The sequence below is a fragment of the Bos grunniens genome, chromosome 12, assembly GCF_055505025.1.
Source record: "Bos grunniens cultivar Pamir isolate PY7600 chromosome 12, Bosgru_T2T1.0, whole genome shotgun sequence".
Classification (NCBI taxonomy): domain Eukaryota; kingdom Metazoa; phylum Chordata; class Mammalia; order Artiodactyla; family Bovidae; genus Bos; species Bos grunniens.
Window position 1 is genome coordinate 16,536,283 of NC_141176.1, and position 17,351 is coordinate 16,553,633.

General features: G+C 40.9%; 1 protein-coding gene and 1 pseudogene across 3 annotated transcripts in view; one reads left to right on the plus strand and one right to left on the minus strand.

The window, feature by feature from the left end:
* Window positions 1–17,351, minus strand: part of LCP1 (lymphocyte cytosolic protein 1) — a 107,948-nt gene that overhangs the window by 17,803 nt on the left and 72,794 nt on the right. For both annotated transcript variants that reach the window (XM_086328940.1, XM_086328939.1), the window contains exons 8-13: window positions 15,991–16,133; window positions 13,041–13,136; window positions 7,262–7,457; window positions 5,086–5,164; window positions 3,505–3,619; window positions 2,334–2,467 (exon numbers count right to left, since the gene is read on the minus strand). In XM_086328940.1, the coding sequence (XP_086185066.1) occupies window positions 2,334–2,467; window positions 3,505–3,619; window positions 5,086–5,164; window positions 7,262–7,457; window positions 13,041–13,136; window positions 15,991–16,133 (763 nt within the window). The remainder of the gene's footprint in view (window positions 1–2,333; window positions 2,468–3,504; window positions 3,620–5,085; window positions 5,165–7,261; window positions 7,458–13,040; window positions 13,137–15,990; window positions 16,134–17,351) is intronic.
* LOC147361425 (heterogeneous nuclear ribonucleoprotein D-like pseudogene) lies at window positions 9,531–10,722 on the plus strand (annotated as a pseudogene). The gene has a single exon (XR_015137888.1). The product of XR_015137888.1 is annotated as a heterogeneous nuclear ribonucleoprotein D-like pseudogene (transcript).

Consider the following 17,351-nt stretch of genomic DNA (forward strand, 5'->3'; position numbering starts at 1 on the left):
GAGTTCACACAAGCGTGGGATACATCTGGCTCCCACCAGTCAGAGTAGACAAATCTCATGATATATGGAGCATCAAATAAAGTACTCAGATGAGATTATCTCAGTATTGAGAAGCAAAATGAGCTCGAGATTAATTAAGATTTTAAGTAAGCCCCCAAAGAATCAAATTTTGTTTAAGTAACGTAACTGCATCCCACCAATCCATCCTAAAGGAGATCAGGCCTGGGCGTTCATTGGAAGGACTGATGTTGAAGCTGAAACACCAATACTTTGGCCACCTGATGCAAAGAGCTGATTCATTTGAAAAGACCTTGATTCTGGGAAAGATTGAGGGCAGGAGGAGAAGGAGATGACAGAAGATGAGATGGTTGGATGGCATCACTAACTCAATGGACATGGGTTTGGGTAGATTCCGGGAGTTGGTGATGGACAGGGAGGCCTGGCTTGCTGTGGTTCATGGGGTCGCAAAGAGTCAGACACAACTGAGCAACTGAATTGAACTGCATCCCAGTGGCTCAGAGGGTAAACTGTCTATCTGCAATACAGGAGACCCAGGTTCGATTCCTGGGTTGGGAAGATCCCCTGGAGAAGGAAATGGCAACCCACTCCAGTACCCTTGCCTGGAAAATCCCATGGACGGAGAAGCCTGGTAGGCTACAGTCCATGGGGTCGCAAAGAATCAGACACGACTGAGGGATTTCACTTTCTTTAAAGGAATACAGAAATATCTAGCAAATGGCAAGGTAAAATTCACAATGCCTTACATACAGCGAAAAATCAGTAGGCATTCCAGGAAGCAAGAAAGTATGAGCCATAGTGAGGTTAAAAATCAATTAATAGAAACAGAAATAGCAGTTATTGTACTTATATTCTATAGCTCAAGAAGGTTAAGAGATAAAGGAGATGTCAAAAAGACCTAAATCAAATTTCTACATATGAAAACTATAAAGTCTGAGATGAAAAACATATACACCAAATGGAATTAATGGTAGACGTTGTAGAAGAGAGTAGTGAATTTAAGACAATAGAAATTATCCCAAATGAAACAGAGAAGAAAAAATGAAACATAAAAAGATGATCTGAGTATCAATGAATTCTGGGACAACTTCAATGATCAAATACTTAAGAGTCCTGAAAAACTAGGGTGGGTGGATACAGGAGTCAAATTTGAATAAATAAAGGCCAACGTTTTTCCAAATTTGATGAAAATTGTAAACCCACAGATGCAAGAAGCTCAACAAACCTCAAGTGCAAGAAACACCAAAGTACATCATAATCAAACTACTTAAAAGCGATGATTAAGAGAAAATCTTGAAAGAAGCCAGAAAAGAAAAGACATGACCTACGGAGGAACAAAGGAGAAGTCAATGGCAACCCACTCCAGTATTCTTCCCTGGAGACTCCCATGGCCAGAGGGGCCTGGCAGGCCATGGGCCACAGGGTCGAAAGCAGACACAACTGAAGCGACTCAGCACTGAGGAACAAAGATAAGAAATACAATAGATTTATCACTGGAAACAATGCAAGCTAGAAGACAGTGAACGCTACCTTCAAAATAACGAAAGAAAAAACTATTAACCTAGAATTCTACACTCAGATAAAATACCTTGCAAAAATGAAATAAAGAGTTTATCAGACATATAGAAGCTGAAATAATTCCTTGCCAACAGATCTGCACCACTAGAAATATTTCAAGTAGAAGGCAAATGGTATCAGATAGAAATCTGGATCTAGAGCATGAAAAGAGAAGCACCCGAAATGACAGATATGTAGGTAAATATAGCATATTTCCCCCCTTTATTTTGAAAGTCCCTTTAAAGGATAAGCAACTGTATTTACATCAATCAGTTAAAAGTTAGAGGATGGGGGAAAAAACGTATCATGCTAAAACTAATCAAGAAGCTGTATCACTATCTGGAAAAATAGCTTTTAGAGAAAAAGAGTATCATCAGGCATAGGGTAACTCCATATGAAAAAGGGTGATTCATTAAGAATTAAGGTTGTTATGACAACCTTAAATGCTAATGAACTTGACAATAGAATTTCAAAGTACCTGAAACAAAACTGATAGAAATGAAAGAAAAAACAAACAAACAAAAAAGCAGGACACGCCCAGCCCCCCTACACACTCCTTTGGGTTTCATTTTAGCTTAAAATATAGTTTTACTGGATTAAATCACATTCCTGAAATTTGCTAGTACTTTTCTAGATTAAAAAATACATTCAATCAAACCAATATTGTAAAGCGACCATCAATTAATTAAAAATAAACAAATATAATTTAAAAAATAAAGAATTTGTTCAACAAAATGCCATTCCCTGAGCTGTATTACCTTCTCATTAACTGCCAGACCAAGGCCAACGTTAGGGTGCGGTTTCCTTCATTGAGGTCTTGTCCCCCAATGCCAACCAGGGAGAACTTTGCTTGATTCTTCCCCAGTTCCACTGCATAGTTACAATTCTCAAGCTGTTAATGAGCAGGAAACAATCTAATCATCATCTCTTTGATGATAAATACCAGAGGAAGTAAGATGATAAAAATAGACACAAAATGAAATAATAAGGTCAGACTGAATAATCTCTCAAGTCTCTAGTTCTGCAATTCTAGGATTCTAAATTAGTCAAATAATTTTCCATCTTTTTAAAAAATTTTATTTGGCTGCACCGGGTCTCAGTTGGGGCATGCAGGATCTGGTTTCCCAACCAGGACTGAAACCCCAGACCCCCTGCAATGAGAGCTTGGAGTCTTAACCACTGGACCATCAGGGAAGCCTGATTTATTTCCACCTTTTCTTAAAGAGTGCCACTCACTCTCATCAAAAGAAAAAAAAATATTCATAGTATACCAGGTGTAAAGCCAAAATGAGTTATTATGATGACCATTTTCATGGCTCTATCCCATGACATAACTAGAAAGCCATACTAAATAACCTGTCTATAATATCCCTAAAATAGTTGCATTTGTAGAGACTGACCTGGAAAATCCAGATCCTGTAAGCACACAGTAGACCGACATATGGGATGGGTGTTCCCGTGGCTACGATTCACGGATTACTGGGTCACAGGGACGATAAATGGTGGGAAATGTTCGTGCCACCCCCATGGCTGTGGCTGCTTTTACAAAACAATGTGTTCTCACTAGACATACTATTTGTACATGTCAAACTGTTAGCACAGGTTTCGATCCTTTAGAAAATTAGAATGAGGATCTTGCTGGAGGGAAAGGCACCCCACAGCTCTGCTTGCTCTAATTATCTTAATTAGAATTTTTACATCATGACGCTTAAAGACATCCAACACAGAATTATAAATAAGCAATCAGCTGAAATAATGAACTCCCTTTAATAAAAACCACTCAGGTTTCTGATTGCTGTACTCTTAAGTTAATCCCTGGATAAGCATTTCTTATCTGAGCTTGGCTTCCTGATAAAAGTATTCACACAGTGCTCTTGTGGGCTTATGACTTCATCTGACGACCAGAACCTCACAAGAGTCATCATTTACCTTCTTCATGTTACCCCCCAGTTTGGGGTATGGTGGTTTGTTTACTCTGCTCCAGTCAACAGGGACTTTAATCTTTTCATAGAGCTGGAAGATGACCAGGGCATCTGATAAGTCACTAAATGAAAACAAACACAAAGAATTCTCAGATACCCAACATTTATGGAGGGCCTGGAGCGGGCCAGGCAATTCTTTACATATTAGTTCAAGGAACATTCCCAGCAACTTGGCCACACTGGTATCAGTCACTTCATCTTTAGAGGGGAGGAAATTCTGACTCAGAGAAAGGGAGGGAGCTTCCTAGAAGTGTCCTCCAGGTGTGACCACTAATACCTCTTCAGCAGAAACATATATTCTCCAGAAAAATAAATAGCTCCAACAGCATTGGAGACACGCCCACAAACTGAACATTTACTGTTTGGCCTGCTTGTGAGCAGATCTTGGGTAGATGTGTCAGAGAGTCGATTTGTTCTTTTGCTGCTGGATTATGAATTTTGTACAGTAAGTCCCCAACATATGAACCTTCAAGTTGCAAACTTTCAAAGACGCAAATGTATGTTTGCATGTCTAATCACATAAGTTAGAGCATGTGTCTGGCATACATTGTCATGCGCCTGCACCCTCTACAAGTGGCTATGCTTCTGGGTACTTGACTGTACAGGCTTCCCTGGTGGCTCAGACAGTAAAGCGCCTGTCTAGAATGCGGGAGACCCGGGCTCGAGCCCTGGGTTGGGAAGATCCCCTGGAGAAGGAAATGGCAATCCACTCCAGTACTATTGCCTGGAAAATCCCATGGACAGAGGAGCCTGGTAGGCTACAGTCTATGGGATCACAAAGAATCGGACACAACTGAGTGATTTCATTTCATCTTCCCTGGTGGCTCATCGGAAAAGAATCCACCTGCCAATGCAGGAGATGTGGGTTTGATCCCTGGGTTGGGAAGATCCTCTGGAGAAAGAAATGGCAACCCACTCCAGTATTCTTGCCTGCGAAATTCCATGGAGAGAGGAGCCTGGCAGGCTATAGTCCATGGGGGAACAAAGAGTCGGACACGACTGAGCAACTGAACATGCTCGTAGGATGCGCATATAGAGTACAGTATCTTTATTTCTTGCCTGTCCGTTGATGCCAGCCCCTGTGTGCCAGCTGCTGTACTGTACCACAATACTTTCCAAGGTACCGTAAGATTAAAAATGTTTTTCTTTATTTTTGTGTTTGTTTTTAATGTATTATTTGTGTGGAAAGTATTATAAACCTATTACAGTACAGTACTACATAGCCGATTGCGTTAGTTGGTTACCTAGGCTGACTTTGTTGGGCTTTTGAACAAAATGGGCTTATGAACACCCTCTCCGAACGGAACTCATTCATATGTAGGGGACTTGCTATACTAAATACATAGCAAGGTTGGTGTATGCAAGTGAGTTTTTCAACACCTGCTGCTCAATTCGGCGTTTCCCCTCTTCTCACTGAGGTGCGCACATTTTTCGAAGAGAACTGCACACCAGAGTGATATCTGAAATCTTGGGCATCTTCACAGGTCTTGGTATCTCATATTCAGGAAGAGGCCCTCAATATTCTTACCTGTACAAATGATTGACTCGCGGGTTTACACCCAAGGAGTTCATCCAGTTCCTAAACGTCCGCTCTTCTCTCGTCTCACCTAAATGAATGAAGGCTAGTTATCTTTCAGGCACCAAGAAAATATGCTTTTTTATGATCAAAGTTTAACTAAAGCAGCTGTCACAAACACCGAAAGTAGAATTAAAAAATATAAAAACCCTAACGGATTTGAATGAGGGTTGCTATTCTGCATTAATTGTTTTTCCATTTCAGTTCAATGAGAACAGCATCTATTATTATTAACAGCGTACAAGAGCCCATGAGGGTAAACTGTTCAGGGTTGTCCCTCAAAGGCTTACATTCTTTCTGGAAGAACATGTGTTTTGAGAATCAAAGAGGGATCATGCAAGCTAGAGGGCTACCATATGAGGTGGATATTTATATTTGAGTTCAGATAAAGGAGAAAATTGTACAGGCTACATTTGGAGGCAGTGCAATTTGAGCTCTACCTTAGAGGGCTAGTAAAATCTGGATGGTAAAGAGAAAATAGGAGGGGATGTGGGGGGACAAGTAAGGAGGGCGGGGTAGGAGATTATGTAAATATGAACACAAAGGGAACGACAGACAAGGTCTGTATTAAGACTATTAGAAACTGACTTTTCAGATATCTGTGTAGTGCAGTCCACACCGATAAGGCTGTCTAGTGGCTGGAACCAGAATCGGGGATCTTTGGATGCCAGGTAGCAGATTTTGGTTGATATATTAGACAATGACAGTCATTATGGGTTCTTTTTTAATTACTATAATAAATTCTCGAGCAAGGCAGAGTTATAATGAAAGCAGTACTATGATGTGTTTGGCAGCAGTGCGCAGAATTACTGAAAGGCAATATGCATTTAAATTAAACACACAGAGGGGACAGTGTTTGACACCAGCACATAGGAGCATTCAAGTGCTTGATGGATGGAGGGCTAGGCCCCTAAGACCTATTGAAACAGTTTGTGTATGATTTAGTAAGAGTCCGGAAGAGCAGAAAGGAAAAATAACAATCTAAAAGTCGTTCTGTGGGAAGAATTATTAGTATTTGCTGATTCAAGAGATTTAGGGGTGAAGGAGAGGAAGATACCAAAGTGGAACCCAGGGTTTTGGTGACTGAAGAGAGAAAAATGTGGTATGATTCATGGAAATGGAGAATTTCTAAACGAGAGTGGATGGGATGGGAGGTTGGGGGGTGGGTAGAGAGGCAATGCAGGAGGGGGGAAATGATCAATTCTGCTTTTCATATTGATCAATTCTGATCAATACGCTGAATTTCAACTGACAGTGATGGACCCAAATGTAGATTATCTAGAAGCAGCTGGAAATGGGTGGTGAGAGGGCTTGGCATACAAACTTGGTAGTCAACAGAATGCATGGGCCCCTGACCACCACACATCAATCATACAAATGCAGAGCGCTGGAACATGGATTGACTGCATTTCCAGCTGGAGTAAAGCACTGCAGAAAAGGATTAATCTTTAAAATGTAGATTTCCTTTCTTTGGGGATATTCATTTATTATTATTTTTGCATTGATTTTTCTATCTCAATATTGGGACTCATTCACAATGGAAAAAAGAGAAAAACATCTCTGGCAACTTCACCTATTAGAACCTGACTAAAAGCTATGTGACTTTTATCTAGGTTTAGGGCATTAACCCCCTAAATATAACTGTCATGGATTTTGCCTCAAAATATTATTCCATGACCCCCATTACCCAAATCAGAGACAAAACAAAAACCTCAGTAAGCACCTCTTAGCATAAGTTAAATATCACTTTTAGATGACAAGTGGCTGCAATTTCTTGCCTCTAGGAATTAACACTCAGTCCATTAAGTACATAAATTAGGCTTTTGGAACTCAGGATTTATTTCATCCAATAATTAAATGCACTGTCTTCCCTAAAACATTTAATTCTGATAATGGATGAAGCCCATGTATAATGGATACGATAGAATGGTAGTTGATTATTCCTCCTTGGCTGTAATTGACTTGATTAATCTATTTATTCTCTTTGTTAGGTACCAGAGAATTGATGACCTGTTCGCAAATCTCCCACGTGAGGGGCTTATGTTTGCTTAGGAGGTGATTCTGAATTACTCTTGAATTACAACTGTGACTGCTTCTCAGAACATTTACCCAACTGGTTTCCAGTTACCTTCAAGAGCCCCCCAGTCGATGTCCTGATTCTCAGGCTTGTGCAGGGCAGGGTATTTGTTAAAGAGGTTGGCAATAAAAGCCAAGTTCAGCTTGGGGTTTCCTCGGACAACATCCGTGGCCGTGACAAACTGGCGGCAGCCCAGCCTCTCCGCCTGCTGCAACATGCATTCTGCCCTCTGGATGTCGTCTTTCTCCTGCGATGGAAAAGGACACCCATCTCAAGGCTGGGTCAGAGCTTCTCCAGGCACAAAGCAGACACGGGTTACATGAAAAACAGACGGGCATCTTACCAAAACCCTCAGTGTTCGACCTCAGGGAGACACCTAATAAGAGCAAATCATTCCTTCCATTTGCCTGGACCCACATCACAAGGGCGCTTCCCTGGTGGCTCAGACAATAAATAATCTGCCTGCAATGTGGGAGACCCAGGTTCTATCCCTGGGTTGGGAAGATCCCCTAGAGAAAGGACTGGCTACCTACTCCAGTATCCTCCCATGGACAGAGGAGCCTGGTGGGCTACAGTTCATGGGTCATGAAGATTCAGACATGACTGAGTGATTAACACACATACACACACACAAATCAGAGTTTCAAGTAAGAGGAATATCCACTTAATTAATCGAGTCTTCCTATCTTTATACAGAGCAGGACCATTTCAGATGAATGGCTGTCTCGTTTTTAAAGAGATGCAATAGATTCTACAATTTTATCATTTAAGTTGATCTTAATTATTTTCAACCATTAGGCTTTCTTTTTATTATCTTCTGGCATAGCAGCAGCAGTAGTAATATTAGTCGCTCAGTTGTGTCCGACTCTTTGAAACCCCATGCACTGTAGCCCATCAGGCTCCTCTGTCCATGCGATTCTCCAGGCAAGAATACTGGAGTGGGTAGCTGTTCCCTTCTCCAGGCAATCTTCTTGTACAGACTTCACAAAAAGTTCATTTATTAAATAATAAATTACATTTATTTTTAGTTCATTAAAAATATTTACATCTGCAAACAAGCGCTTTTGATTAGTTTAACTTCTTTACCCACATTCAGCTGGTGTACCTGCAACTCTGACAAGATAAAATTTAACCTACATAGTGTCACTGATAGAATATATAACACCAATTTGGCTTTGCAGACTTCAGATTGAACATCAATAAACTGTGGAAAATTCTGAAAGAGATGGGAATACCAGACCACCTGATCTGCTTCTTGAGAAATTTGTATGCAGGTCAGGAAGCAACAGTTAGAACTGGACATGCAACAACAGACTGGTTCCAAATAGGAAAAGGAGTTCGTCAAGGCTGTATATTGTCACCTTGCTTATTTAACTTCTATGCAGAGTACATCATGAGAAACGCTGGACTGGAAGAAACACAAGCTGGAATCAAGACTGCCGGGAGAAATATCAATAACCTCAGATATGCAGATGACACCACCCTTATGGCAGAAAGTGAAGAGGAACTAAAAAGCCTCTTGATGAAAGTGAAAGTGGAGAGTGAAAAAGTTGGCTTAAAGCTCAACATTCAGAAAACGAAGATCATGGCATCTGGTCCCATCACTTCATGGGAAATAGATGGGGAAACAGTGGAAACAGTGTCAGACTTTATTTCGGGGGGCTCCAAAATCACTGCAGATGGTGACTGCAGCCATGAAATTAAAAGACGCTTACTCCTTGGAAGGAAAGTTATGACCAACCTAGATAGCATATTCAAAAGCAGAGACATTACTTTGCCAACAAAGGTTCGTCTAGTCAAGGCTATGGTTTTTCCTGTGGTCATGTATGGATGTGAGAGTTGGACTGAGAAGTTGGCTGAGTGCCGAAGAATTGATGCCTTTGAACTGTGGTGTTGGAGAAGACTCTTGAGAGTCCCTTGGACTGCAAGGAGATCCAACCAGTCCATTCTGAAGGAGATCAGCCCTGGGATTTCTTTGGAAGGAATGATGCTAAAGCTGAAACTCCAGTACTTTGGCCACCTCATTCGAAGAGTTGACTCATTGGAGAAGACTCTGATGCTGGGAGGGATTGGGGGCAAAAGGAGAAGGGGACGACAGAGGATGAGATGGCTGGATGGCATCACTGACTCGATGGACGTGAGTCTGAGTGAACTCTGGGAGTTGGTGATGGACAGGGAGGCCTGGCGTGCTGTGATTCATGGGGTCGCAAAGAGTTGGACACGACTGAGCGACTGATCTGATCTGATCTGATCTGATACAATACAACGCTCCTCCGCCACTGCGGCCGCGACTTGGTCTGAGCGCCAGGACCCTCCGGCGGACCACTCCGCAGCTATGGAAGACATGAACGAGTACAGCGACATAGAAGAATTCGCAGAGGGATCCAAGATCAACGCGAGCAAGAACCAGCAGGATGACGGTAAAATGTTTATTGGAGGTTTGAGCTGGGATACAAGCAAGAAAGATCTAACTGAATATTTGTCTCGATTTGGGGAAGTTGTGGACTGCACGATGAAAACAGATCCTGTTACTGGAAGATCAGGAGGATTTGGATTTGTGCTTTTCAAGCATGCTGCTAGTGTTGATAAGGTTTTGGAACTGAAAGAACACAAACTGGATGGCAAATTGATAGACCCTAAAAGGGCCAAAGTTTTAAAGGGGAAGGAACCCCCAAAAAAGGTTTTCGTGGGTGGATTGAGCCCAGATACTTCAGAGGAACAAATTAAAAGAATATTTTGGAGCCTTTGGAGAGATTGAAAATATTGAACTTCCTGTGGATACAAAAACAAATGAAAGAAGAGGATTTTGCTTTATTACATACATAGACGAGGAGCCAGTAAAGAAATTGTTAGAAAGCAGATACCATCAAACTGGTTCTGGGAAGTGTGAAATCAAAGTTGCACAACCCAAAGAGGTAGCAACAGCAGCAACAAAAGGGAGGAAGAGGCGCTACAGCTGGTGGGCGAGGTGGTACTAGGGCTCGAGGCCGAGGTCAGGGCCAAAACTGCAACCAAGGATTTAATAACTATCATGATCAAGGATATGGGAATTACAGTGGTGCCTATGGTGGTGATCAAAACTGTAGTGGCTATGGCGGCTATGATTATACTGGGTATAACTATGGGAACTATGAATATGGACGGGGATATGCAGACTACAGTGGCCAACAGAGCACTTATGGCAAGGCATCCCGAGGGGGTGGCAATCACCAAAACAATTACCAGCCGTATTAAAGGGGACACTGCCGAAAACAGGAAGAGATTGCCAAAGTAACCATCTTGCAGGAGGACACTGAAGGTTGGTCTTCTGTTGATCTAAGATGATTATTTTGTAAAAGACTTTCTAGTGTACAAGACACAATTTGTGTCCAATTGTATATAGCCGCCAATTAGTTTTCTTGGTTTTTACTTTGTCTTTTGCTATCTGTGTTATGACTCTGTGGATTTGTGTTTATACAGACTTTGTTTGTATGATTACATGTTAAACCCCAAATAAATGCTTCCTTATGTGATTGTTTTTCTATATCAGGTACTAAATAACTCTGTAAAAGTGTAATTTTAAATAAGCAATGATTAACGCACAGTTTATTTTGTAGGGAGTCTTGCTCCATAGGAAGAGAAAACTGTGGTCCTTTATGAATAGGCAGCTACAGTGTCTGCTCTTTTGCCCTTGTTTGTTAGATGTATTCTGTGCTCTCAAGGGAGAAGGAAATGGCAACCCACTCCAGTGTTCTTGCCTGGAGAATCCCAGGGATGGGGGAGCCTGGTGGGCTGCCGTCTATGGGGTCACATAGAGTCGGACACGACTGAAGCAACTTAGCAGTAGCATGCTCTTAAGACTTCATTTTCCTCTCTAACCGAGGCTTCCATCATAACCTTTAATGTTGTTTCCTCTCTGCCTATCTGGAGACATTGTCATGAAAGCTTCTGTGGCATAGTTATACTGTTGTGATTAGTGGGAGCTTTCTAGTAGACCATGAGTCTCTGGTTATATTTTGAAAAGTAAATTTTTAATGGCACAAAGCATGCTGGTAGCTCCTTTTATGAAGAAAATGTTTTGCTTTGTTCTTGTCTTTGGAAAGGCATTTTTCAATGGATTGTTGTATTCAGTGGTCTGCTAGAAAGAGCTTTGACTAATCATAATATCATAACTTTGTTTTCTTGATTTAAATGTCCAGATATACCCATTGCGGAGTCGGGGGCCTAAAGCTGTGTTATAAGAGCTACAGGTTAAGAATAGCAGATATGGTTAGATTTTACACAACAATTTTGGCAAATAGGTATGAAGTTATTAAAGTTTGAACAAAACTTAGATTAAAAGATTTGAAGTAGTAGTTAAGTCAATTAATTGTATTCTATTCTGTTGGTTTAATGTCACAGCAAGCACCAAACTGAACAAAATGTTTTCTCTTGGGGCCTTGTTAGGAAGCTGTACTGGGTGTTAACTGTTAGATGGTGTGAGTTCTTAGAAGGCATGGGTAGTGGGTTTCAGTCATTTTTTTATGTGGTTAGTGCATGAGCTGAGTAGCTGAGCATAATCACACTCAGACATAAAAGAGTAATGGAGAAGGCTAACCCTTGATTCTCATGTAAATGCAAGTCTTGTGTGACCAAGTCATGTCATTACAACACATCTTCCTGGTGCATTAAAAAGAAAGCCTTTTAGCTCTAGATTTGGGAGGATATCCTAGATAAGTTCAAGTCTTGAATTTTACATTCAGTGTAGTTAACTGAGTTTAATGTTTTCGGTCTTGTTGCCTTGGTTTCATGTTCGCCATTAGGATTGGCATGCATGTTTACCTGTGGAATAGTTCACCTCACCTTCAGCCACGTGTAAATGTTTTTGTGCTAATGAACCTGCCTCTTGCTTTCCTTGGTGCTTGCAACTTTCTTTATTCCAGTGATGTTTGTACTTGATGGGCTATCAAGTTATAATGCTTTTGGCCTTGTTTTGCTATTTGACCTTAAACCTAAGCCAAGTACCAGTGTTGGCTATTGCAAGGGATTGTTTATTCTTTCAACATGCAACCTTAGGGGACAGAAAGGAGATTTTCATTTTAAGTTATGTTGTCAAGTCAGTAGGTACAGTGTCTTTAGGGCAGTAAATCTTGTAAGTTCAAATATATGATTAGGTGACAAGTTGACACTGAGATTGTCCTTCCCCTGATCAAAAATGAATAAAAGCTTTTTTTAAACAAACAAACAAAAAAGTCTATTCAAATAGGACTAGAGAATTTCTAGTCATTTATAAGCAGACTCTTGTAATAGAAGACTTAAGTTTTGTTGAAACACAGTTCACTGCCTTTTAATGCTCTTGAAAGTCTATGAAAGCACTAATTTTCAGACAACTAGAACTTACTAAAACTGGAATTATCTCTTAATATGATGCTTTACTAGTTAATACTATAGATTATATATTTCAGATGCTTTACTTCTCATTCAGGAATAAGTTTTTTTCTTTCAAATTTATTTTTAAAAAATATTTATTTATTTTTTGGCCGAGTTAGGTCCTGGTTGTGGTACGTAGGAACTACACTGTGTAATTCAGGATCTTTTGTTGCAATGCATGGACTCCACTCCTCTCTTTGCTTAATGTTTAGTTCCAGATTCAATTTTCCACAATTACTACCCCAAACTGTTAACAGTTTTTAAAAATTTAACAGGGATGTTAAAATTTAACATTTAAAATTTTAAATGTTAAATTTTTAAAATTTAAAAATTTAAGCAGAGATGTCCACTCATGGACCTCGAGCCAGCATCACGCAGGGCAATGGAACCACCAATGCAGAAGAACAATGGCATCGACACACGACTTGGGGTGTGGACTTACCCTCAGTCCTGACATGTCAATAACAACAGCAGGAATACCTTCTTCATCTCCTTTTGGAGCCACCTGTTCAAGCAGGTGGTAATAAGCTTTCGAGTCCTGTGAGAAATGAGGAAATTACAATTTCAAGATGGCATAGCTAATTAGACACTTAGCACAACAATAATTTCCCCAAAGCAAACATATTTCATTTCTTATCCAACTATCATTCAAGAATGCAACTTAATTAACAAAGCTGGGAACATTCACTAATTTTCATTTTCCACTTGTCCTTTACATATTATATTTATTTGCCTTTCTTTCTAAAAGAAGTATAACAGTTAAAAATACAGGACATACATAAAAGGCAACCCAAAGAAGCAAATACTATTCTGCTGCCCTCAGGGGAGAAAATAATTTATTTACATGTATTAAATTGTATACAGGAAAATATATATACCTTTATATTGCTGTAGAAGTCAGTCAGCTAAGATTTAATTTAAAAAAAAAGTGACAGAAAAAGGAAGCAGAAGTTTAAAGCAGAGTTTAAAAATACATTTAAATGGACAATCAGCAAAAGAAAAAGATTTCACAGACAAAAAATTGAAGCATTCACAAGCAGTCTTTATGCCAAAGGAGAAATATTAAGTGCACTTAATATTGATCAAGAAGCTAGAAAAAGTGATTAAATTTCATTATCTCAGGATATAGATATTGCATTATCATGTTTTCTTAGATTCTGGAAATAGGTTTATTGACAAGAAATTTTCAGAATCACAGTCAAAGTTCCTCATTCAATGAAAGCATACGAATTTTCAGGTAATTTGTTATTTAAATCGCTGAAAGACATCTGTTTCTCTGTTTGTTTTTGAAAACTGGGTAGAGCCTGAGGAAACCAGAGGTACGCTCACCCTTGTGACCTTGGAAAGATGAGAAGAGACAGTGCCAGGCCCTGATGCTGCATCCGGGACCAGATTTGAGTCTCTTCACGCTACCCTCCCCTTCTCTTACTTTCTGCTATAGCTCTTTCAAAGTCAGTGAAAGTTCCATGCAGCTGCTCTGTTGTTTAGTCCCTAAGTTGTGTCCTACCCTTGCAACCCCATGGACTGTGGCCCACCAGGCTCCTCCGTCCTTGGGATTCTCCAGGCAAGAATATTGGAGTGGGTTGCCATTTCCTTCTCCAGGGAATCTCCCCGACCCAGGGAGCGAACTCAGGTCTCCTGCATTGGCAGGCGGGTTCTTTACCATCTGAGCCACCAGGGAAGCCCTCCATGCAGATGTTAGGCATGAATAAAATCTGCATGTCACATGTCACATCCATTTAGCTTTGCTAAGAGTCATCTCATTTCATGGGACCCTAAGAAACGTGTTTCACTCTGTGTTGGGTGTTTTCCCCTCCTTTGCTGACTTGCTGTGATTTAAAGGCATCCCCTCAAGTTGCCAGAGGTTGACTTATACATCTCAGCACTGACCTAGGTGGTGATGCAGCTGCTCCTGGAGAACAGCCACAACCCCTGTACCTGTGCTCAGCCTGCCAGCTCCCATCTCATGTTCTAAAGAACACAGCCTTTCAGTCACAGGAAATCAGGTACATTTATGGCTCAGACTAAGCATCCTAATTTTGTCTGAAAAGTGTGGCTGAAATAATGGCCAAGTCTAACTGTTGAGTGCAGAGGGAGATAATGCTGTCCAACTGCTAATTCTAGGCTGGCTGCTCATGCCAGAAGAATGTGAATAACCAATGAAATTGTGTAGTTAGAAAAAAAAATGGCATTACTAGCTTATGTCCTAAGGAATAGGGGACTTTCCATCTAGAAGCTTTGCTCTAGATGGCAGACCTTGAATTCTAAAAGCCAGAGAAAGAGGGAAGCTGTCACTCAAGAATCAAAAGCTGGAGTTGATGCTCAGTGAGTCACGTGACCTTTCCTCTGACCCTTCGTCTTTGGAGAAAATGTCTTTTTTTTAACTTTTGAGAAAGTGGAAGACTGAATTATTTTCCTCACGTTGCACACCATCATCTCATACCATTTCCTGCCGGGGACTGACATTCCTTCCTGCTCCTTAAGCTCTTTCTATCTGGATATATCTATCATCAAAGCCAACAAGCTGGTCCTTTCACCCTGACATGGAACTTTTCACAAACTTGCAAACCGCAAAGCATGTTTCCTTAGCTTTTCAACCTTTGGATCCCTGTTGTAGGATTAATTGTGTCTTCTACATTTTCTGGGGTTAATTCTCATTGCAGATGATTTCCAGAATCATTATCTTTACAGTATCACTCTGGTTTCTACAAATGCAAAGCTTTCAAGAAGTTTACAAATTGTTTTTAGAGGAGCACTGTGTATGGTGGTCAAGGACCATGGAGATCAACTGCTCAAGTAGAGCCCGGGCCCCATTCTCCAGCTCTGTGAACTTGAACAAGTTCCTTATATTCTCTTTACCTGGGTTTCCTTACCTGCAAAATGAGCAAAGAATAACTCTTATCTCAAAGACGTGTCATGAGGATTAGTAGAGTCGATACATGCATAAGGCAGTTAGAACAGTACCTGGCGTGCAGTCTTTGCTATGATTAGTGTAATTAGAAGAGTAATCCTGGTTTGATTTTCTTTGGAAAGGAATCCCCATCTGATGCTTCCGTTGACAAAATCAGAAAGACATTAGAATCCTATGGAGGCTCTCTCCACCTGAAAATCAGTCTTATCTCTTGCCCTTTGTCTATTTCACCCTCATCGCTCTGTGTCGGGATGTTGAAACTCTAGGGAACACCCATCATGTTTGATGCCATGCAGTTACTAGGGCCTCGGACAGATCTGCATGTGGCCCAGAGCTGGGGCTGCACACGGACCTGAGAACAGCCACTCCAACCAGCCCTGAACTTCTGAAGAGATGAAACCTGTATCTTTGTCTGTCTCCATTAACGCCCATATTCCCTCCACTGCTGTGGTTAATCGCATTCCAACTCCAGTCCTCCTACCTTGATGTCGCTGCTGAAGTTGTTGATTTTGTTGCAGCCTGCGTTTTCCAGGTGGTAGTTAGCCCATCTCAGCAGGAGCTCCTCGGGAGAGAGTTTCATCAGGTCTTCCAGGCTCTCCCCTTCTCTCAGAAGAGCAGCCAGCGCTGAAGAAACACAACGACCGAATAAAAATGAACACAGGGGATACTTGGGGTGGGAGGGGATCAGTGACAACTTAAATAAATGCAGGGGATCAGGAGTGGGGGGTTAGTGACAACTTAAACTGAGCCCTGCTGGGAAGGCAAAGGTAGCAAAAGCTATCTCTCTGGGATAGAGGGATGTATAGCCTTGGCCATGGAATAAACATCTTAGTATTATTCCCTAAAAAGAGGTATAAGGTATTATGAGCCTATTTATTATCCCCATTTTGGGGGTGGAGAAGAAAGTGAAATTGAATTGCTTAGTCGTGTCTGACTCTGTGCGACATCCGGACTGTCCATGGAATACTCCAGGCAAGAATACTGGAATGGGTAGTCATTCCCTTCTCCAGAGGATCTTCCTGACCCATGGATCGAACCTGGGTCTCCTGCAGAATTGCAGACAGATTCTTTACCATCTGAGCCACCAGGGAAGCCTCTATGGGTGGAGAAGGCATGATACCAGTGAACGTCAGCACGAGGCCTAAGAGTACACGGGCAGAGCTGTGGGAATGATCAAGACCATCGACTCGGAACACTCTGCTGGGTCTGTTAGAACACATTTCATGATAGGACATTTTTACTTTCAAGAGATCAATTTTGTGATAACGACAATGTCCTCTTGTGTATTTTCATAGGTGTTTTATATTTCAAATGCTTACCTGCATAATGACAGCAAGTCAAAAAAGTGCAATTAACTCTTTCCTCTGTGTTTCCTGGATGAATTAAATCACTTCTGCTCAGCGAGAAGGTCTAAATGTAGCTGAGGTCATTATTTGCAAATCAATATTCTTTCTGATGTGTTCTAAGTTTCCCTATTTGCTTTTTAATTCTTTATATTCTGTTTAATATAATACACTGGTTTTCAAATGGTACCCCAGAAGTCTTCACTGGGTATTTTGATTTGGACATGTTCACAAAATGTATATATAACTAAAGGCCAGAATCTGGTTACAGATGTCATATTAGTAGGATCTACACAGGAATCCTACACAGGAAAAATGAAAGGTAACAGTGCTTAGTATTGAATCTGTCAATACTACTTCTGTCGAAGGAACAGGCTGAACTGTTGAAACAGTTAGGATGCTGACAGCAGATGGAGTAAGACTGACAGCTACAATATCTGGTTGAGAACTCTGAACCCCTGAATATAATTTCCTACAACCTTGGTAAAAAGAGATTGCA